Below are 18,884 nucleotides of genomic sequence, written 5' to 3' on the forward strand. Positions count from 1 at the left end.
TAAGAGGTGCATGTAATCTGTTCCACTGAGGACCCGCCAGGAGTTCCCAGAGGGGACAGCATAATCCTTATCTAAGTGGTGTGGGTGCAGAGTTGTGGTGATTTAGGTGTTCAGTTCGTTTCAAACGATGTTCTATGGGCGCAGAAGTAAGCTCGCTTCTCTTGCTGTGCCTAACACTCTTAACACAAAAGGGGCTCTGTGAATGTCAGGTGGACAGACTAGTGAGGCAGCCTTATCTTGTGATTTTGGCCAAATCATATGGAAGTGGTTTCCAAACGTCCTTATCAAAGCCTCTCCCAAGGGCCCTTGGCCCTCACTCCTTCAGCCAGCTCACACTTCTGCCCATAAGCTGGTCCACCTTAAGTGGGAGCTGGCTCCAGCCGGCTTCTGCTGTTCGTCTATCTGGGTGGGAGCCTTGTACCCTCTGGTTTAATGGGACTGCTTCAGACCGAGAATTGTGCTAGCAGGAAAGGTATCCTGCTGCTACACACTAAAGTTCTCTCCAATTGTGTTTTAAGTCCAAGTGATCCCCATCCCCTGCCAATTTCGGGTGTGATGGACTTATGTCACAGGAGGGCCAGAGGTGTCTGAGCCTGCAGGGTTTGTGCCTGAGACAGGGAAGAGGGAGGTGACCGTCCTCCTAGTTCATTTCAGAGAGTCCTGTCTTTCTAATGCGTACCTGTCTAGCCTCATAGTATTTGATACTCTCATGAGCAGGCATCGATGTTTACAACACAGGAAGGGTGAGGTGGCATGACCACTCTTGATGGCGTTTAAGTAGACACACACCGCTCTAAAGTTTGGAGCCCCTTACTGGACACTAAGTTGTGATGTAATACTTTTCCCGAGGAGCTAGGGGTGCTATATCTTTTAATGTTTTCTCTCGTGACTTTTAACGGAGCTGAGGATCAGACCAAGGGCCTTGTATACATTAGGTAATACATCGCTGTGCTGGGGCTACTCCTGCAGCCCTCACACTTCTATAATCAGAAAAGCTTTTTCTGTTTTGTTTTCGAGGCAGGGTTCCTCTGTGTAGCCCTGCTTTCCTGGAACTCACTGTAGACCAGGTTGGCCTCAAACTCGGGGATCCAACTACCTCTGCCTCGTGAGTGCTGATATCAAAGGCGTGGATCACACCACCCAGCCAGAAATGTTTTCTAAAAGCATCAAACCCACAGTGGACAAATCTCAGCACTGTGCTGAGTGGAAAAAGGCAGCTAAGAAGGGACAAGAAGAGCGTGTTCATTTGAAGGTCGGGCAGAGCAAATGTCAAAGGATGGAGCAGATGTACACATTGTGGCATGCGTCGCTCTGCCAGCAGGGGGCACAATCCACCAAGGAGCTGACACAGTAGCACAGCTCAAGGGCTCCGAGGTGGCTGAGTGCACACTGGCGCCAGCAGGCTCCTTTGCCTGAGAGCCAGTGCTGTCCAAACAGCTCCCCACGTGGTGAGCTCCGAGCCTTTATCTCATTGGTGCCACCTGCCAAGGCAGGAAAGAAACGCCTGACCATTTGGAGAGTGCTGGATGGTGGTACAATGACCCGTATAAATGTCAGCCGGGCTGGCTAAGGGAGGCCAGGGAAGGACAAAGGCAACTGCAGAGTAAGAGAGGTCACCTTCCAAAATGGAGAAGTTCAAGGCTGCGATGCTGTTGGGGACTGTTGGAGATGCCCTCGGCTATGGAAATGTCTGCAGGGAGAACAGTGCTTCAGGCTCAATCCAGGAGGAGCTGCAAAAGACCAGGGGACTGGACAGCCTAGTGCTCTCACCTGGAAAGTGGCCAGTGAGTGACAACACCATCATGCACATGGCAACTGCTGAGGCCCTCACCACAGGTAGGACCGGCTGGCGTATGCTCCAAGTGTGTTGGGGTAGAAAGATGGGCTGCCCATGTTGATGACAAACCAGTACCAAGAACCCGGAAGGTGGTGCGTGCGTTAGTGCCCTGCGTTACCTGACACTGTGGCCGAGGGCGGTGATTCAATATCCACCCAAGACCCGGAGCCCCAAAGGCAGTAGGTCAGGTTTCCCCTGAGTGTCTTTGGGGACAGCAGCACTTCTCAGATAATCAAGATCCAGATTCTGAACAGCATTCGCTTCTTTCTGTGCTGTATGGGCAAACCTCTGGGAGCTGCTCTGGTGGGCGTAAAGCGCAGACATGGGTCCTCACTGTGGAGGGTGAGCATTCTAGGTCTGTTACAGAAGAGCTTGAAATGTGGGCTCACCCAGATAACATCGTTTGGGGATGGCATCTCAAATCCAAATAATTAAGGTTGAACCATCTGTCCGAGTGCTTCGACTTGGGCATTGCTTACGAGTCAGTGTTCCAAGGAAGAGTTTTGGACACGGGAGAACAAAGTTTGTTCCCTAAGGAGCAGATCAGCTCTAAGATCGACTAAATGTTACCTGGATTTCAGAGACGCGCACATACACAGGCACCGCGTGCCTTTTCTCGCGGTAATGTCCTGCAGGTCTGACATGCTATCTTTGCAAAACTGAGACCTGAGGGCAGCAGTCGAGCCAACAGACCTCATTTAGGCATTCTTCATTCCGTCCATCTGTCGTGAGCACTCTCAGCTTAGTTCTGCAGTCATGGTATAGGAATGCCACCAACGCCGCGTCCCTAAATAGAACCGAAGCACATTGATAAGATAGGGCGTCACAGCTCGTTGAAAACGGTGAAGCGTCTTTCTGAGCGTACGTCATGATGGAATCCAAGTATTAATGGATTCTGCCGTCACTGTATAGGAATATCACCAACTCGCCCCTAAATAACTAGGGGTGGGGGGGGAGTAAAGCACGTTGCTAAGGCTTGGTGTCATCACACTATGGGAAGTGAGATGGCGTCAAAAGCATTATGAATTCCAAACCTTTATTTCCTCTCATATTTTGGGGGCATACTTATCTGCCTTTATGGTCAACAGTACAGCCCAGAGCCCACCACAGCTCATAACCTCTAGAGTAACAGGACTTAAAACTGCAGTCGGTACTTAACTCTTGAAGCTCGTTTTCACAGTGCCGCATATAACGCCAGTGCACAGCCAATCCACATAGAGGTGCTTGTGAATGCTTATTGCCAATGTGTGTTCTGGGAGTTCTGCTTGGCATGTGACTGTCCCTGGGGCTTCCCTGGAGAGCCCCTGGCTCAGGTAGGTCCTGTGTACAGGAACAGGACACTTGGGATAAGATCAACGGACAGTGGCTGCTCGGGACGAAGTGTGTACATTTAGGGAGGTTTGGGCCCATTTACAGAATTGGAGATGTTTGGTTTTTTGTTTGTTTTGGGGGGAAAGTGGGTTCCCTGCCAGTCACCAGGTTTACCGAGCATATGCTGCTGTGTCGTGCCCTGTCATAGCCTCTTGTTGTAGTTCATGGACGCCCTCTAGACCAGAAGTTCTCAACCCCTTTGGAGTCAAATGATCCTCTCACCGTGGTCATTTAAAACCATTGGAAGACACAGATTTTTTTTTTTTTTTGGTTCTTTTTTTCGGAGCTGGGGACCGAACCCAGGGCCTTGCGCTTCCTAGGTAAGCGCTCTACCACTGAGCTAAATCCCCAGCCCCCAGATTTTTTTTTTTTACATTACAATTCATAACAGTAGCAAACTTTCAGTTTTGAGATGGCAACGAAATACTTTTATGGCTGGGCGTCACCACTACATGAGGAACTGTATTAAAGGGTCTCGACTTTAGGAAGGTTGGGAACCACTGCTCTACACAGTGAGTATGGCTTATTATTTTTTTTTCTGCTCACCAAAACTCAAGGTTTTTCTCTTTAAACTACCCAGGTTTTTAACCACTGCAGTCCACATTAGGAAGCCTTGGGGACACGCCAGTAATAGCAGGCACAACTCCTCACAGCAAATGTGCATGAGCTTGTAGTCAACGTGCTGTCAGTTGGCTGCACAGCCCTGGACCAGTTACTCAACTACTCTGGGAGTCTATAGACTACAAGCTGTTCTTACGTACCCTGTTTGCTGCCTAAGGTCAAGGTGGCCGCAGAACTGTTATTGTGGTGTTTGGGTGCCCTATAGCCTGCTTCCCAGAGTGGAACCACTCTTGGCATGATTAAACAAGTGCCACTCAGGATTCCATAACCCAGCAAAGAAGACTATGTGGTCTACAAACCATGGTTCAGCTGCCATAGCTCATTGAAGGTCAACATGCACCATTCAGGGCACAAGAGCAGAAACAAGGACAGGGCCTGACATTCTACAAGTCATGTCAGTAGTGCTGCTCCACAGACCTCACTCGGTGGTGCAAAGTCCAAGGCAGCTTCACCATGTCCCCAGGCAAGCACCCGGTAAGCAGGAGCTTTGAGGGTGGCTCGTATGGGAACCCTTCGCTCTGGGGTCCAGGTTTGTAGCTCCACATTCCCGACGGCCACTGCCGAGCCTGAGGAACTGGTGAGGTGCCCACATCCCTGTGTCTTAAAACCCTTGGGACCGTGGGAGTCAAGCGAAGCCACGGGAAGAATATGAGGAACTCGGCAGTGGTGTAAGACCACCAGGCTGGGGTCCTGGCCTCTAAAGAATCTCATGTCTCTGGGGGTAAACAGTTCTGACTGTTGCCTGCCAGGACCAATCAGAGCAGAGAGGGGGTCAGGGTGTGAAGCCCCAGTGCACAGCCTGCAGGAGCTAAGGGTGTACCAGACCTGCACCTTTTCTTCCTCTGGACGACTCTCTAACAGACACACAGGTTAGAGCCAGAATGAATGAGAGAGGATGCGACCTCGTGGAATTCTTTGATGTTATAGTTCAAACTCAGTCATGGTATCATCATCATCATCATCATCATCATCATCATCATCATCATCATCATCATCATCATTTATTATTTTAATCACATTGGTTCAGAGCTGTTGGCCAGTCTTCTAAAGTGACTTACCCCTCAGGAGGATGGGTAGGGAGGTAGGGAGACGAGCGTTGAAGTCAAGGCAGAGTGCCCAGAAGGGTCAACAGATGGACCAGCCTGTTTCTCGTTTATATTCCAACCTTAAAGGATGAGCATCTGTGGCTGCTGGACTTTTTTTTTTTTTTTTCGGAGCTGGGGACCGAACCCAGGGCCTTGCGCTTGCTAGGCAAACGCTCTACCACTGAGCTAAATCCCCAACCCCAACTGCTGGACTTTTTATGGACCTCTTTTTACTCTGAGGAGGCTCTGTCTCAGTTGAAGGCAGAGGTTCTGTGCTGTCTGGTCTTATAATAATTGTCTCAGAGGGCTTGGGGAGAGAGCCGGGCTACCAGAACAGAAGAAGAAGCTGCCGTTTGTAAGCAGATAGCACTGGAAAACCAGTGCCAGATGCCGGGACCTGCCTCCCAGCAGGGGTTTGCACGCAGCTAATTTTATTCCTGCAGGGTTGCCACATGAAGTCTGGCTGGGACTTAGGCACTCCCTCCAACAAAACAAGGTCCGGCCCATCCTTTCTCCTGCCCCAGTTCTGAGTCAGGCATGAGCCCTGAAGGGAAAAAGAAGGTAGGGTTTGCCTCTGCCTCAGGCTCACTGAAAGCAGGGCAGGAGAGGGGCTCTTTCTCCAGAAGCTCACAGCTATGGGTAAAAGCTCTGTCCCCATCAGGGGAGCAAGTCTGTCAGGCACTTCATGCCACTTGGCAACAAGGGAGTCTCGAAGGTTTACAGCCTTCTCTGTCCTGGCACAGGTCGTCACCAGCCTCTTGCCATGCCCTGTCCTTCTCTACCCATCCAGCACTCAGCAAACACAGGTCACCATGGCCAGGGAAAGAGCCATTGTCTCCTAGTGGCACTTTATCCTAAGTACAGTTTTGAACGAAAACCCAGTGGTGGCCATGCAGGAGCGCATGGAAGAGCGTTAACTACCGCCCGTTCTCCAGACGCTCACACACATTGGGCTCCACTGACCACGCATGTGCGACCTCTTGTCCTCGGAGCCGTGGATTAACTTGGTGACCAAAAATCTCTGGCTTTGCAGTCAAAACCCATCAGTTCTGGCCATGGCAGTCTTCCTGGGGAAAAAGGTGGTTGCTCTGGAGCACATAAGGTGGAATGCTGGCTAAAGGCGGGGCTTCAGGATGGACTAGCTGTTTTCATCCCTGTACTCCATGATCATCAGGGGTTTGACCCATTCTGGTTCCCCAAATGCACTTCAAGGGACCAGGGCATGTTTGACAATAGCAGTCACGCAGAGCCTGGGTTTACAAAGGGAGTGGGTAAGCGGGAGCTAAGGCTCAATGGAATCTTTCTGTCTCCTGGTGTCCCTTCATAACAGTGAGACCATTGCTCTGCATGGTGTAGTTTGATATAGTTTGTCTGAGGGTTTTACTGCTGTGAACAGGCACCATGGCCAAGGCAAGTCTTATAAAGGACATTTAATTGGGGCTGGCTTACAGGTTCAGAGGTTCAGTCCATCATCATCAAGGTAGGAACATGGCAGCATCCAGGCAGGCATGGTGCAGGAGGAGCTGAATTCTACATCTTCCTCTGAAGACTGCTAGTGGAAGACTGGCTCCCAGGCAGCTAGGACAGGGTATTAAAGTCCACATCCACAGTGACACACCTACTCCAACAAGGCCACACCTCTCAGTAGTGCCACTCCCTGGGCCAGGCATACACATAATTCCAAGTAGGCAAGACTGTTAGTAGAAATGAAGGTGGTAGGTGTTTCCTAGGCTCTCGGGACACCAGAATAGGAGTAACAGGCAACCAGAGGCCTAAAATTCATCCGGTCAGCAGAGGAATCACCACATCTTCCCCCTTTCTAAGCACACTCATGAGTCCTTGCCATTGGTGGAACCTGTTCCTACACCCGCCCCTCACATGCTTGTTATGCCCACTAAGACCTGACCCTTCCTCCACAGACTACTGGTGCCTAGATGACCTGTACCGAGAGATGGTAAAGCGCTACGTGGAGACCGTGGAGAAGCTCTCAGAACATCGGCCAGACCCTTCCACTATCGAGGGCTGCTCCCAGCTGAAGCCGGATAACTACCTCCTCGCATGGCATACGCCCTTCAGTGAAAAGGGTCAGGAACCTTTCTGTCCACAGATCTGCAGTTAGGGGCCCTGCGCGTGTGGATGCCCGCAGCCCACCCTGGCACATGTCGTGGTATTCCCATCTGTCTGGATCAGATCCTACGGCAGGCAGGGGATCCCCTGTGAGTGATCCCAGCTTGCTTGAGCATCTCTTAAAGATGCTGTCCATGTGACATCATGCTTCCCCAGAGGGTTTTTTTTTGTTTTTTTTTTTTTGTTTTTTTTTTTTGCTACCCATCTCCACTTTCCTTTAAGGACTATTTTCCGCTGCCTTTCCTTGAAGCTTGCGTTTTCATAAGGAGAAATGCCGTCTGTGTTCATGTCTCCTTTGTCCTTCGCTATGTTCACGGGACGCAGCATATAGGCAGCCTCAGAGCCCTCCTCTCAGAGCCTCTCCTCCTCTTGTGCCTGTCTCGTGTAGTGGTACCCCTTTATAATAGTGAACCCACAGGTCTGCATTTACCCTGAAGGGAGCAGAGTGCGCATGCTCCACTGTGGGCACCACACTGTTAGCCCCGCCTCCCCAGTGCCATCAATCTGGGGACCTGGGCTCACTCTTTCCAAACTGAAGTGCTAAGACTTAGGATGTCTCTGAACTGAAGGGCAGGAGAGCAGCAGAACACTCACGGCAGAGCCAGGTCAGACACTGATACCCCAGGCAGGCTAAGAGAGAACAGCCCACATTCAATAGAAGGCACGGTGTGAGCAGTGTAGGTGTTCGCAGCAGGAGAGATCATTTGAACAGTGTAAAGGAGTCATGACTAAGGGTAGCAGTTTAAGCAAGTCTAGCAGGACTACTGTTCTGTCTTCATTTCTGCTACTGGGACAGAATACCCCAGATGAAAGGAATTTAGAGAAGACAAGGGTTTATTCCAGGTTACAGACCATCATCACAGAGAACTCGAGGCAGGAACTTTAGTCAGCTAGTCACCACACCCACAGTCAAGAGCTAAGCGAAATGAATGCATGTGTGTTTACTTGCTTGCTTGCTTGTGCTCAGCTTGATTTATCACTTTTAAATGTTCAGGACCCCTGGCTAGGAATGGTGACGCCCACAGTGGACTGGGTCTTCCTACATCAATTAATTAAGACAATCCCTGCAGATATGCCCATTGACCAATCCAATGTAGACAGTCCCTCACGGAGACTCTTTCCAGGTTATTCTAGATCGTGTCATGCTGACAATTAAAACTGACTATCACAGCAACCAACCAGGAAGACCTCAGGGTCATCACTGTGGTACATAAGGACCTTTCTTCCAGGCAGGGCAAATGAGGGTACAAACTCTAGAGAAGGAAATCCAGTATTATCTGTCAAAAATATTTAATGAACGTGCGTGCATTCTGATCTGACATTCTACTTCTAAAATTCTTTTTTTTTTTAAAGATTTACTTATTGTATGTATGTGAGTACACGGTGGCTGTCTTCAGACACACAGGAAGAGGGCATCGGACCCCCATTACACATGGTTGTGAGCCACCATGTGGTTGCTGGGATGTGAACTCAGGACCTCTGGAAGAGCAGTCGGTGCTCTTAACCCCTGAGCCATCTCTCCAGCCCGAAAAAGGTCCATTTTCAGGGGCTAAATTACTCCATTTTCTTGTGACCTGACCCCAGATCTCTTTTCCCTAGCTCAGCATCCCCTTATCTTTATTGCTCATATAACAAACAATTCTCTAGTGTTCCATAGACCTCATACTTCAGAAACTGTGAATGCTGGACTCCCACAGGTCGTGGAGGCAGCCCTGAGCTCAGGTGTCTATCACCCATGCAGGTTCTGGATTTGGGGCGGCCACCAAAGCAATGTGCATTGGAATGCGGTACTGGAAGCCAGAACGCCTGGAGACGCTCATTGAAGTCAGTATCGAGTGCGGTAGGATGACCCACAACCATCCTACAGGTAAAGAGCGGCCCTGAACTGGTGCAAGTCTGGTGTGGACGATGACCCGCTTGAGGACCGAAGTGTCACCTAGTGTGGTTATGTTGGAGAAGCCATGCAAGGGGAAAATCCCCATGTTCTTATACCACTCGTGCCAGAACCAAAGAAACAGGGGTGTAAGTCTTGAAGGGAAACTGGGCTCCAGGCTAATGAGGGCTTCCAGTCAGTCCTATGGGCTGATGGAACAGGATAACAGCCTGACCTGCGTTATGTGCTTCTCTGCTTTGTCTCTGGGCCCTGTGGCGGTCCTGAAAAGGTGTCTTGCCTATTACACAGAGGGAGAGGCAGAACGAACAGCTCTAGAGGGGGGTCTCTTTGGATGCCAAAAGCCACCGGCCCAGGTTAACAGAACTGTATCTGTCTTCCTGTTCCCTCTAGGTTTCCTCGGGTCTCTGTGCACTGCACTGTTTGCCTCTTATGCCATTCAGGGAAAGTCCCTGGTACAGTGGGGAAGAGACATGCTGAAGGTGCTTCCTCTGGCTGAGGAGTACTGTAGGAAGAGCATCCGACACATGGCAGGTGAGCCTGGCTTCCTCCTGCCCCAGTGCCTTCCGCTCACCCAAAGCCCGTGCGCTCACACTCAAAACTAAAGTCCTGCACCAGCCGCCCAGCAGCTTTCGCTGTGTTCCCCCAAAGGCAACGCTCAGAGAAGCCTTGGTCAGTGTGAGAGGGGCTGACTTCACCCAGGCCCTCACCTGGCAGAGGGCAGACACCGCTCCAAGTAGCACTGGGACCCCAGCCTTATGAGAGAGTGGCTTTTTCCCCAGTTCCCTGAGGTCTCAGAGACACCCACACCCTCTGCCTCTCCAAGTAGTGCAGAAGAGGAATAGGTCATGCCCATGTTCCACACAACCCCACCCGAACCTGTTCTTGCCCGAAGAGAAGTACCCCCATGGCACAGACTTCCATCTGTACCAAGATGGGTCCCCCTGTCATGAGTCCCCAGAGACCCGGAAAGACTCTGGAGGTTCCTATCTGTCCTCATTAACCCAGAAGAGCCCGTCGACCTTTTGGGTGTGGTCATCCTGTTAATCAGATACTCCGGGAGCACCTTGGCTTCCAGGGTCTGACGCACAAGGAACAGAGTATATCCCGTCCCCACCCGCCTGGCTCAGGAGTGTTGTACAGTAGGACACAGACACAGGAGCCTGAAGGCAGGACCAGAAAACTCAGTGCTCACTCCCCAGGACCTGAGTATATGGAAAACGCTGTTACCTCAGGGCTGCTCTACACGCTACAAGAGATGCGTGAGCGGGGAGTGTAGGTGGCCATGCGTCCTGCCACACACCTAAGTAGGAGCAAACTTTCTAAAATGAGCCACCCAGGGTGTCCTGGAAGAAGGAAAGCTATGAGCACAGGGCCAGGGTTACAGCTCCCCCAAGACGGCATGAAGGAGAGTGGCTTCTGAACAGTCACGAGTCACCACAAGGAAGGGGGGGCATGTTCTAGAGGGTTCCAGAACAACGTTACAAGGACACAGAACACACAGAGGACACCCACTTGGCCTCAGCCCTGGGGGGAGTTGGGCCTAAAGGACGGCACCAGGTATCCTAGCTAGCTCATCTCCGAACTGTCCAACCTTCGCTTACTTCACCTCCTAGGAACATTTGTCACTTATTTTTGCTTAGTTTAAGTCATTGTTCCCTAGTTCCTCTGTCTCGAATGTCCCCCAAAGTTCCTCCAATGCCACCCATAGGTGGGCTGTTTCCTCTCCCCCGAGCAGGGTCACCAGATGCCTCCAAGACTGGAAGGCAGCTGTTGTGATAGAGCAGAACCTTACAACGTTCCCATAGCTAAGGAACACTGGGGACTCCAGGACGTGGGTGGCCGTTTTCAAAGTGTGCCATTCATGAAGGCATGAGGCTGAGAACAGAGCTCACGGCCCAGCCATTGGAGACCCCAGAGAAACAGCCCTGTGATTTTTAGGCTTACCTAACCCAGAGCTTTAAGAGCTCCTCTGACACGGCACTTTGAAAAGAGCCTGCGCTCACTCAGCAGTTGCTCTGTACAGGCTGTTGGAGAGGGAGGCCGCTCCAGTTCTGAGAGGCGGCTGAAAGAATCAGGCTGGGTTTGCCAGTCCTGGGCTCTGGGTCTGCAAATCTCCCTCCTGAGTCTTAGGCTATTGCCTCCCTGAGAAGGGGCAGAGCTGGGGCCAGTGCTGCCCGGCACAGGTCTTTCACCTTTAGTGGCATTCAGGCAGGCAATGTTGTTGATTTTTTAAAAAAAGATTTTATTTATTTATTTATTATATATAAGTACAGGGTCACTGTCTTCAGACACACCAGAAGAGGGCATTACATGGTTGAACTCAGGACCTTGGCAAGAGCAATCAGTGCTTTTAACCTCTGAACCATCTCTCCAGCCCTGCAACGTTTTAACTCTGTGAGGCCCAGCAGGTCCAGAATCCCAACGTTGCTAGTCCGAGAGGCTGTCCCGTCGCCCCCTGGCTTCTCTGCCCACCACCCTGGAGGCTCTACCCTTTCTGCTCTGTCCTCTGCTGTCCACACAGACAGAACACAGGTTCTAGAGCTTTACCTTCAGTGATGTCCCCAGTCCTTAAGAGCCCCTAAGGGCCAAGGCATTCCCTGCTCTTTGGCGTCCCCAGAGGAGGACACACTGGGAGCCTCCCAGGGCAGGCACCGCATTTCCTGCCGCTGTCTCTGGAGGTCTCTGTCCTCTGTGAGATGAAGAGCTGCTGGCCACTGCCCAGCTGGCGCCCTCTTCATCAGATGTACAAACAGTACCTCAGCTTGTGTTTCAGGCCATCAGTGATAATGAAACTGCTCTTCTGGCTGTGCATGTTCAGGTTTAAGTTAATCAAAATACAGACTACCCTACTGGTTTGCATTTTTGGCTTCCTTTGTTTTGGGGGAGGGGGATTTTTCTCTTTTCAGTAACTTATGCACACTAGGCAAGAACCCTCTTAACCTCCTTAACATCCCCTAATTAATTAAAATTATAGGCCCATAATCGCCCTGTGATCACTTTCTGCTTTAGAGAGCAGTTAGGTAACCGTGGTGTTGTTTTGCACTCTCTCCACCGCCTGTGCTACTTCTGGAAGCAGCCTTACCTATCAGAGCTGCTTATTTTAGTACAGACACAACATTCCCCCTCAGCTGCAGCCGGGGGTAGGGCACTGCCCACCTTCCCCCATCCCCATCCCCACACCAAGGCACCAGCAGCCCACCTGCCCTGTGCTTGCACCTAGAGTACCAGGAGCACTGGTTTTACTTCGAAGCAAAATGGCAGTTCTATTTGGAGGAAAGAAAAATCAGAGAAGACTCAGAAGTCACGGCCGTCTTTCCGGACAACTATGACGCAGAGGAGAGAGACAAGGTGAGTCCGGCCTCAGCCCTGGGATATGCCTGTGCCCAGTGGAACTCAGCCAAGGACACAGTGAGAGAGTGAAACAGAATGTTGGGTGGGTGGGGTGGACGTGGATCTTTTCCTGGACGTACAATGACCCGTGGTTCTCTTCAGACCTACAAGAAATGGAGCTCAGAAGGCCGAGGGGGACGGCGCGGCCATGACGCCCCCATGATAGCCTATGATGCCCTTCTTGCCTCGGGGAGTAGCTGGACTGAACTCTGCCAGCGAGCCATGTTTCACAGAGGTAAGACGCCCTGGTTCAGTATGGATGCTTCCAGAAGGTACTAATCTGTACTCCAAAGCACTTCTGGGTATTTAGGGTCCACAGACATAGGGTTCAGCCACAGATCCAGAATCCAGGCTCAACTCTATACACACTTCTGCGGCATGTGGGCCACAGATACGGTTACAGTGACCTACTTTGGTGTGGCCCACATCCAAGTGTCACAGGTGACCACTGTCGGGACAGTGACCAGGTGTAGGGACTCTTCTCTCTCCAGCTACCCCCTCAGAGCTTTCAGGTCTCCCTCCACCTCAGTATACAGGTTTCTCCCTCCTGCAGTTAGTTCTGTGGGCTGTGCAAAGCCACGGCAATTTATAGCTAGGTTCCTGGGTCTGAGTGAAATGCTTCTCTTCCTGAGGCTCATTGTCCCCTGGTGGCCCCCACTCCTTGTGCTTGCCAAGTGTGAAGACAAGTGATACAAACTGTGTAGAACTCCACAAACACTAGGCTCACTAATGTTTGCTGGTACACAGCACTTCAGCTAGGAACACCCATGTCCACCCTGCCGAAGCCAGCGGTGACCTTCTGGAGGAGGCAGGCTGAGGCAAAGTTGGCGGAGTCGCCTCATAGAGCCTGTGTAGGCAGGAGCATCTTGTACAGACAGGAAGGCAAAAGTGCACACACTTGTGTCCCCTCGTCCTTGCAAACGATCTAGAATGTGAGCTGAGCCGCATGAGGCAAGCTAGGAGAAGAGGAGGGCTGCATGGTGCCTGGCACGGCCAAGAGACGCAGGGTGGTCCTGGGAGGCTGAGAGACTCCGACAAGGAAGTCATCGCCCTTGCAGGTGCCTCTGGCCAGGACAAATGCATCATGGTGCAGTTGAGCATGTGACCAGAGCCAGTAGAGTTGTGTGTAGGACCAGAACTTTGTCCCACAAACCATGTCGGGCCCTTCATCATTCTTTCTGCTCTCCTTGGAGAATCCAATGTGTGTCAGTGCCGTGCTGGAAGCAGGCTTTAGTAGGAGAGAGAAAAGCTGTGGGAAGTCAGGCGTGGCTGGCGCAGCTCTTTATCCTTCCTGCTGTTCTTGGGTGTCTGTGTTCAGGCCTCCCCCAGGACCTGCGCCCAGGTCTCTAGGTGTATCTACTCCAAGAACCAGGCCCTGGCTTCCCCTCCCTGGGCCCTTGCAGCCCCGGCCTCATTCAATCCAGTTACACTTCCCACTGTGTGTGCACAAGTGTGCTTGTGCAAGTGCACGAGGGTGTGTCTGCAACATTGCCAGGACTCAGAAGTGGCTTGGAGTCAGAGGTCATGTGGGGAGGAATCGCAGCAGTGCCAAGTTTCCGAACCAAAGAGACAAGGGCCACGTGACTCAGATGCCACAGCCCAGAGGTTTTTCTTTCAGGACTGGCGAATTCCTGAAGCATACGTGCGCTCAATTGTCCTCCTTACACTGACTTTTTAATATTAATATACACAGGGATATTTTTTACTGGAAATATTTTGGATTATTTCTTATATACATTTCCATGAACATGTCTTAGTGTATAACACTTTGGATGGTTCCTCAAAATCCTTTTTTTCTCATTAATTAGTTTATGTATTCACTTTACATCCCAATATCAGCACACCCCTCTCCTCCCAGTCCACCCTTCCTTCCTCCATCCCTTCTTCTCCTCTGAGAGTGCGGAGGCCCCCACTGGGCATCACAACACCCTGGTGCATCAAGTCACTACAGAACTAGGTGCATCATCCCCCACTGAGGCCAGACAAGGCGGGCCAGGCAGGGGAATGGGATAACAGGCAGCCAACAGGTTCAGGGAAAGCCCCACTCCAGTTGTTGTGGGGACCATATGAAGACCAAGTTGCATATCTGCTATGTATGAGTGGGGGGGTGGGGGTTCGTCCAGCCCCTGTTCGCTCTTTGGTTGGTGGTTCAGTGTGATTTTTAAAACTGCCTGAGACTGCAGGAAAGAGGCAACCCTGAAAGGTGACTCTGAAAGGCAGACTGCAGAGCTGGGGAGGTAACTCAGCAGGCAAATGGCTGGCTTGGTATGAATAGGACATGGAGCTTGATGCCCGGCACCATGCACATGTACATGCACATGCACACGCACATACACAGAAGCACATGCACATGTACACACACATGGACACAGACACATATGCACACACATGCCTAACATGCATAAACACACATGCCACACATGCATACACACATACACACACATACACACACACATGCACACACATACGCACAAGCACACACACATGCCACACACGTGCACACACACACACTCACATTCACAAATACACACACACATACACACACATGCACACGCACACATGCATCCATGCAGGCAAAGTACTTATATCCATAAAATAAAGATAGGTATTGAAGAAACACAGAAAAGTAGGCAGTGGCTGACTTCAATGCAAGCCAGAGAAGGAAAAGTGGTGAGCACACAATGTCAGAAACAGAGCAGCCCAGTGTGCTCTGCACATTCAATTTTAAGTACAATTTTATGAATTTTTATGAGGTGGGTAGGATATTTATGGAGTGTCTTAGTTAGGGTTTTAGTGCTATGAACAGACACCATGACCAAGGCAAGTCTTATAAGGACAACATTTAACTGGGGCTGGCTTACAGGTTTAGAGGTTCAGTCCATTGTCATTAAGGCAGGAACATGGCAGCGTCCAGGCAGGCATGATGCAGGAGGGGCTGAGAGTTGTACATCATCATCTGAAGGCTGCTAGCAGAATCGTCATTCAGGCAGCTAGGATGAGGGTCTTGAAGCCCACACCCTCAGTGACACACCTACTCCAACAGGGCCACATCTTCTAATGGTGCCACTCCCTGGGCCAATCGTATACAAACCATAACGTGGAGTAAGGTAACTCTTTTTTTTTTTTTAGATTTATTTATTATTATATATAAGTACATTGTAGCTGTCTTAGGCACACCAGAAGAGGGCATCAGATGGTTGTGAGCCACCATGTGGTTGCTGGGATTTGAACCCAGGACTTCAGGAAGAGCAGTCAGTGCTCTTAACCACTGAGCCATCTCTCCAGGCCCGAGTAAGGTAACTCTTTTCTTCTCTGTCATGATGAATAGATCTCCCTTTTAGGATATTTCTTCCTGTAATCCACTAGAAAAGGCTCAAACAGATGGATGGAAAGCACGGCGTGATAAAGCCAAGCGCACACATGCAACAGTCAGGAAAGCACCCCAGGTTTCTGATCTAGAGAGACAGCCTCCCCACAGCACCAAGCTTGCTTGACACTGCTACCACACGCAGATGCATTTTCCTGGTTACCACACACATAACTCATTTATGAGATTGCTCCGAAGCCAAAGATGGACCCCATGGCCGCCTCTCTGTTGAGAAACTTGAGGCTTTCTTACGATAGCTGAAACCAGGCTTTTTCACATTTCCAGGCTGCACAAACAGGGCTCAGGCTGTCTTTTAAGACTCCATTTCCCCACATCTACCTGCTACCTATGCCACTGGATTGGCTTGTGGTGGTAGCAAGACGTCATCTGAACAGAGGAAGAGAAGGGGGACCCTTGTAGAGCAGGCAAGGGTCTGGCGCTTACAACTGTGACTGCCTCAGTAGCTGGCAGCCCACAGGGTCCTGTCTCCATTTCGAGAGGGGGGACTCCGATGTACCCCTGGCTGTCCTGATAGTAACTTTCTAGCCCAGGTAGGACTTGAACTCATGTCAGTGTACCCACCTCAGCCTTCTGAGTACAACTTGTGTACTACTCTGCGTGTCTTCTCCGGGATGGTCTCAGATGTGGGGGAGCAGGCTTAGTCAGAGGGGAGCCCCTCTAGGACGCACTTGTGTTTGCTATTTCAGGAGAGAGCGGAGCGACAGGGACGATCGCTGGCTGCCTGTTCGGGTTGCTGCACGGCCTGGCCACGGTTCCACCGGGCTTGTACCAGGAACTGGAACACAAAGGCAGACTAGAGGATCTGGGTACAGCCCTGCATCGCCTGTCCACAGAAGAAAAGTAAAGTGTTTCTGACATTTTCCCTCCCAGAGGGCAGCCCACAGCGCCCGCAACTCAGGCTTAGAGCGTCCCCTAGGAGAGGGCATCCATACTCTCGTTACACACATGCCTCATAGGCCGTAATTCAATTGTAACTCTCCCCTCCAATATCAAACCCTCCTCGCTACATAAAATACATTGTCCTGAGAGAATATTTTCCCCTCACCCTCTCTGAAGTCTGGCGCTCTGCTCGAACAGCACTAACAGCCGTGGCTCTCTGTTGGAGAACCCTCTTCAATCTTTCCAAGCCCTAGCTGTGTCTACCTGCGACCCTTGCTTTCACACTGTGGGGTGGGGCCTGTCTCTTCCGCAGTCAGATTCATGGTAGAAATGACTGGTGGCTTCAGGATGTCATTTAACCTCCTTACTGCGCTTTGGTCACTAACCCTTTACCGGAATCTTTATAAATCAAAATGGAGAAAGCTAGGTCGCAGATGGTCTTCTGTGTCACATACGGCGCCTTACTTTGGTAGGTTAGACGCATGTGGGAGGAAGTCTTTAGCCACGGTGTCCTGTTCCATGGTGTTCCCCCAGTACGGGCTGGCTGGGAGCGTGGAGAAGGTGGGAACACGCTCCTCCAACCGTGGCTTTCAACACGGGTTTTCCTGGGTTAGTGACGAGTATGAAGTCAGCTACCATTGGTGACAGATGTCTGGTGCTATGCCTGGGCAGCACAGCTGTGTCTGTCCTGTTGGTCCCGTGTCCTTTTCACATGAAGACTTGTCTCTGAGGAGAGCCAACACTGTCTGCAGTGAGAGGCCGGTAGGGTTCCTTTGAAGCTCTGGTGGGCGGCGATTAGGACAGAAAGCATCCACTTGTTGGAATCTGCACAGCCTACAGGATGCAAACTCTCCCGGGCCTTGCCTGCTTCTGAGGGATGGTTGAATGGAATGCGGGGAAGCCTCTCTTTCCCCTTGGGGTATATATCTAAGACGGCTGAGCAATGGCTGCGGACTTTATTAGCAAGGACTGACAACACAGGTTTAGGGATGTGCTGGAACTTCCTGAAGTGGCCGTGTCCGAGGTGTCCTCGGGAACTAGCCTGTATTTATGGTGGAGCAAGCATGTCTTGGGACATAGCAGTTGTTTTGAGAGTACCTAGCTTCCATTTTGTGGATGAGAGTAGAGTCATATGGTAGATGCGTCTGTGGTGCTTAACACTGAGCAGGGTGTGTGCGTGTGTGTGCGTGTGTGTGTGTGTGTGTGTGTGTGTGTGTGTGTGTGTGTGTTTACTATTTTTTTTTATTTGAGAAAAGGTCTCTATATATCCCTGGCCTATAACTCACTATCTAAACTAGACTGGCCTCATCCTCACAGAGGTTTGTCAGCCTCTGTCTCCCTGGTACTGGGATTAAAGGCGTGCACCATCATAAGCCCAGTTAAATTGTTGGTTTTCTCATTTTGTTTTGTTGGGATAGGATTTCACTGTGTAACCTAGGATGGCCTCAGACTCATGGTCCTTCTGATGTGCTCGGCCTCTCCAGCACTGGCTATAGGCTTGTGCCACCATACCCAGCTGACTTCACATCGCTTGTGCAAACAAATCAGTCTCTGCGGAAAGCACAGTAAGCCGTGCTTCATCCTGGGACAATTGCCTTGCTTTCCTGGTTCTGATATTGTGGTGCAGGCAGCATTTTACTGCCCCCTAGTTTAATCAGTGAGTGAGGAACTAGCTACGTCGTATGAGCATGACACCTTGTGAGTCTAATGCCCGAGACTAAGGGGATGTCATGTGTCCTGCTTCAACACCAGGTCACTGTAACTATCTGTGCGTTAGATTTTGGAGGAATTGGTGTTTTTTTTTTTTGTTTGTTTGTTTTTGTTTTTTTTTTTTTTTTTGTTTTTTTTGGAATCTGTGTTTTTTACTCCTAGGTGACAAGCTGGGGTGACTTACGGAAATGTGTGGGTCATAGATGTGACCTTCTGTATCCATTTTCTGCCTAAAGCAATGGGCGAGCGTCCTCTGTCAGTCTAGAGGCACAGGCAGGTAGGCTGAATCTAGGGCGTAGACTGAGAAGCCTTGGTTTCCTGAGAAGGTGATTTCAGGAGCAATCTGTACGCCAGTGTGTTCTCAAGAATGTGTGTGACCTTGTGCCTCTGTCCCCAGCAAAGAGTCACGTCCCCAGAAGAGGGATACGAATTATGTAGAAAAGACTGGTCAGGAGACACATGGTTTTGGAATTCTGGCTAATTTAGATGAATTTACCCAAATTCAAGAGAGAGAGAGAGAGAGAGAGAGAGAGAGAGAGAGAGTAAGAGAGAGATGTAGAGGCACAGAGACAGAGAGGTAGA

The 18,884-nt window shown here is 50.6% G+C and overlaps 1 protein-coding gene across 2 annotated transcripts in view; it reads left to right on the forward strand.

The window, feature by feature from the left end:
* Nucleotides 1-1,574: 1,574 nt before the first annotated feature.
* The window catches only part of Adprhl1 (ADP-ribosylhydrolase like 1), a 31,883-nt gene continuing 14,573 nt past the window's right edge, over nt 1,575-18,884 (forward strand). Inside the window, exons 1-7 of one of the 2 annotated variants that reach the window (NM_001409008.1) lie at nt 1,575-1,836; nt 6,834-6,998; nt 8,783-8,908; nt 9,326-9,466; nt 12,156-12,283; nt 12,428-12,560; nt 16,400-16,553. In NM_001409008.1, coding sequence (NP_001395937.1) covers nt 1,626-1,836; nt 6,834-6,998; nt 8,783-8,908; nt 9,326-9,466; nt 12,156-12,283; nt 12,428-12,560; nt 16,400-16,553 — 1,058 coding nt within the window. In that variant the 5' untranslated portion in view covers nt 1,575-1,625. Of the gene's footprint in view, nt 1,837-6,833; nt 6,999-8,782; nt 8,909-9,325; nt 9,467-12,155; nt 12,284-12,427; nt 12,561-16,399; nt 17,015-18,884 lie in introns of those variants that run through there. The other variant, NM_001013054.2, reaches the window with a different exon arrangement.

Source organism: Rattus norvegicus, chromosome 16 (assembly GCF_021556685.1).
Source record: "Rattus norvegicus strain SHRSP/BbbUtx chromosome 16, alternate assembly SHRSP_T2T, whole genome shotgun sequence".
In the NCBI taxonomy this organism is placed as follows: Eukaryota; Metazoa; Chordata; class Mammalia; order Rodentia; family Muridae; genus Rattus; species Rattus norvegicus.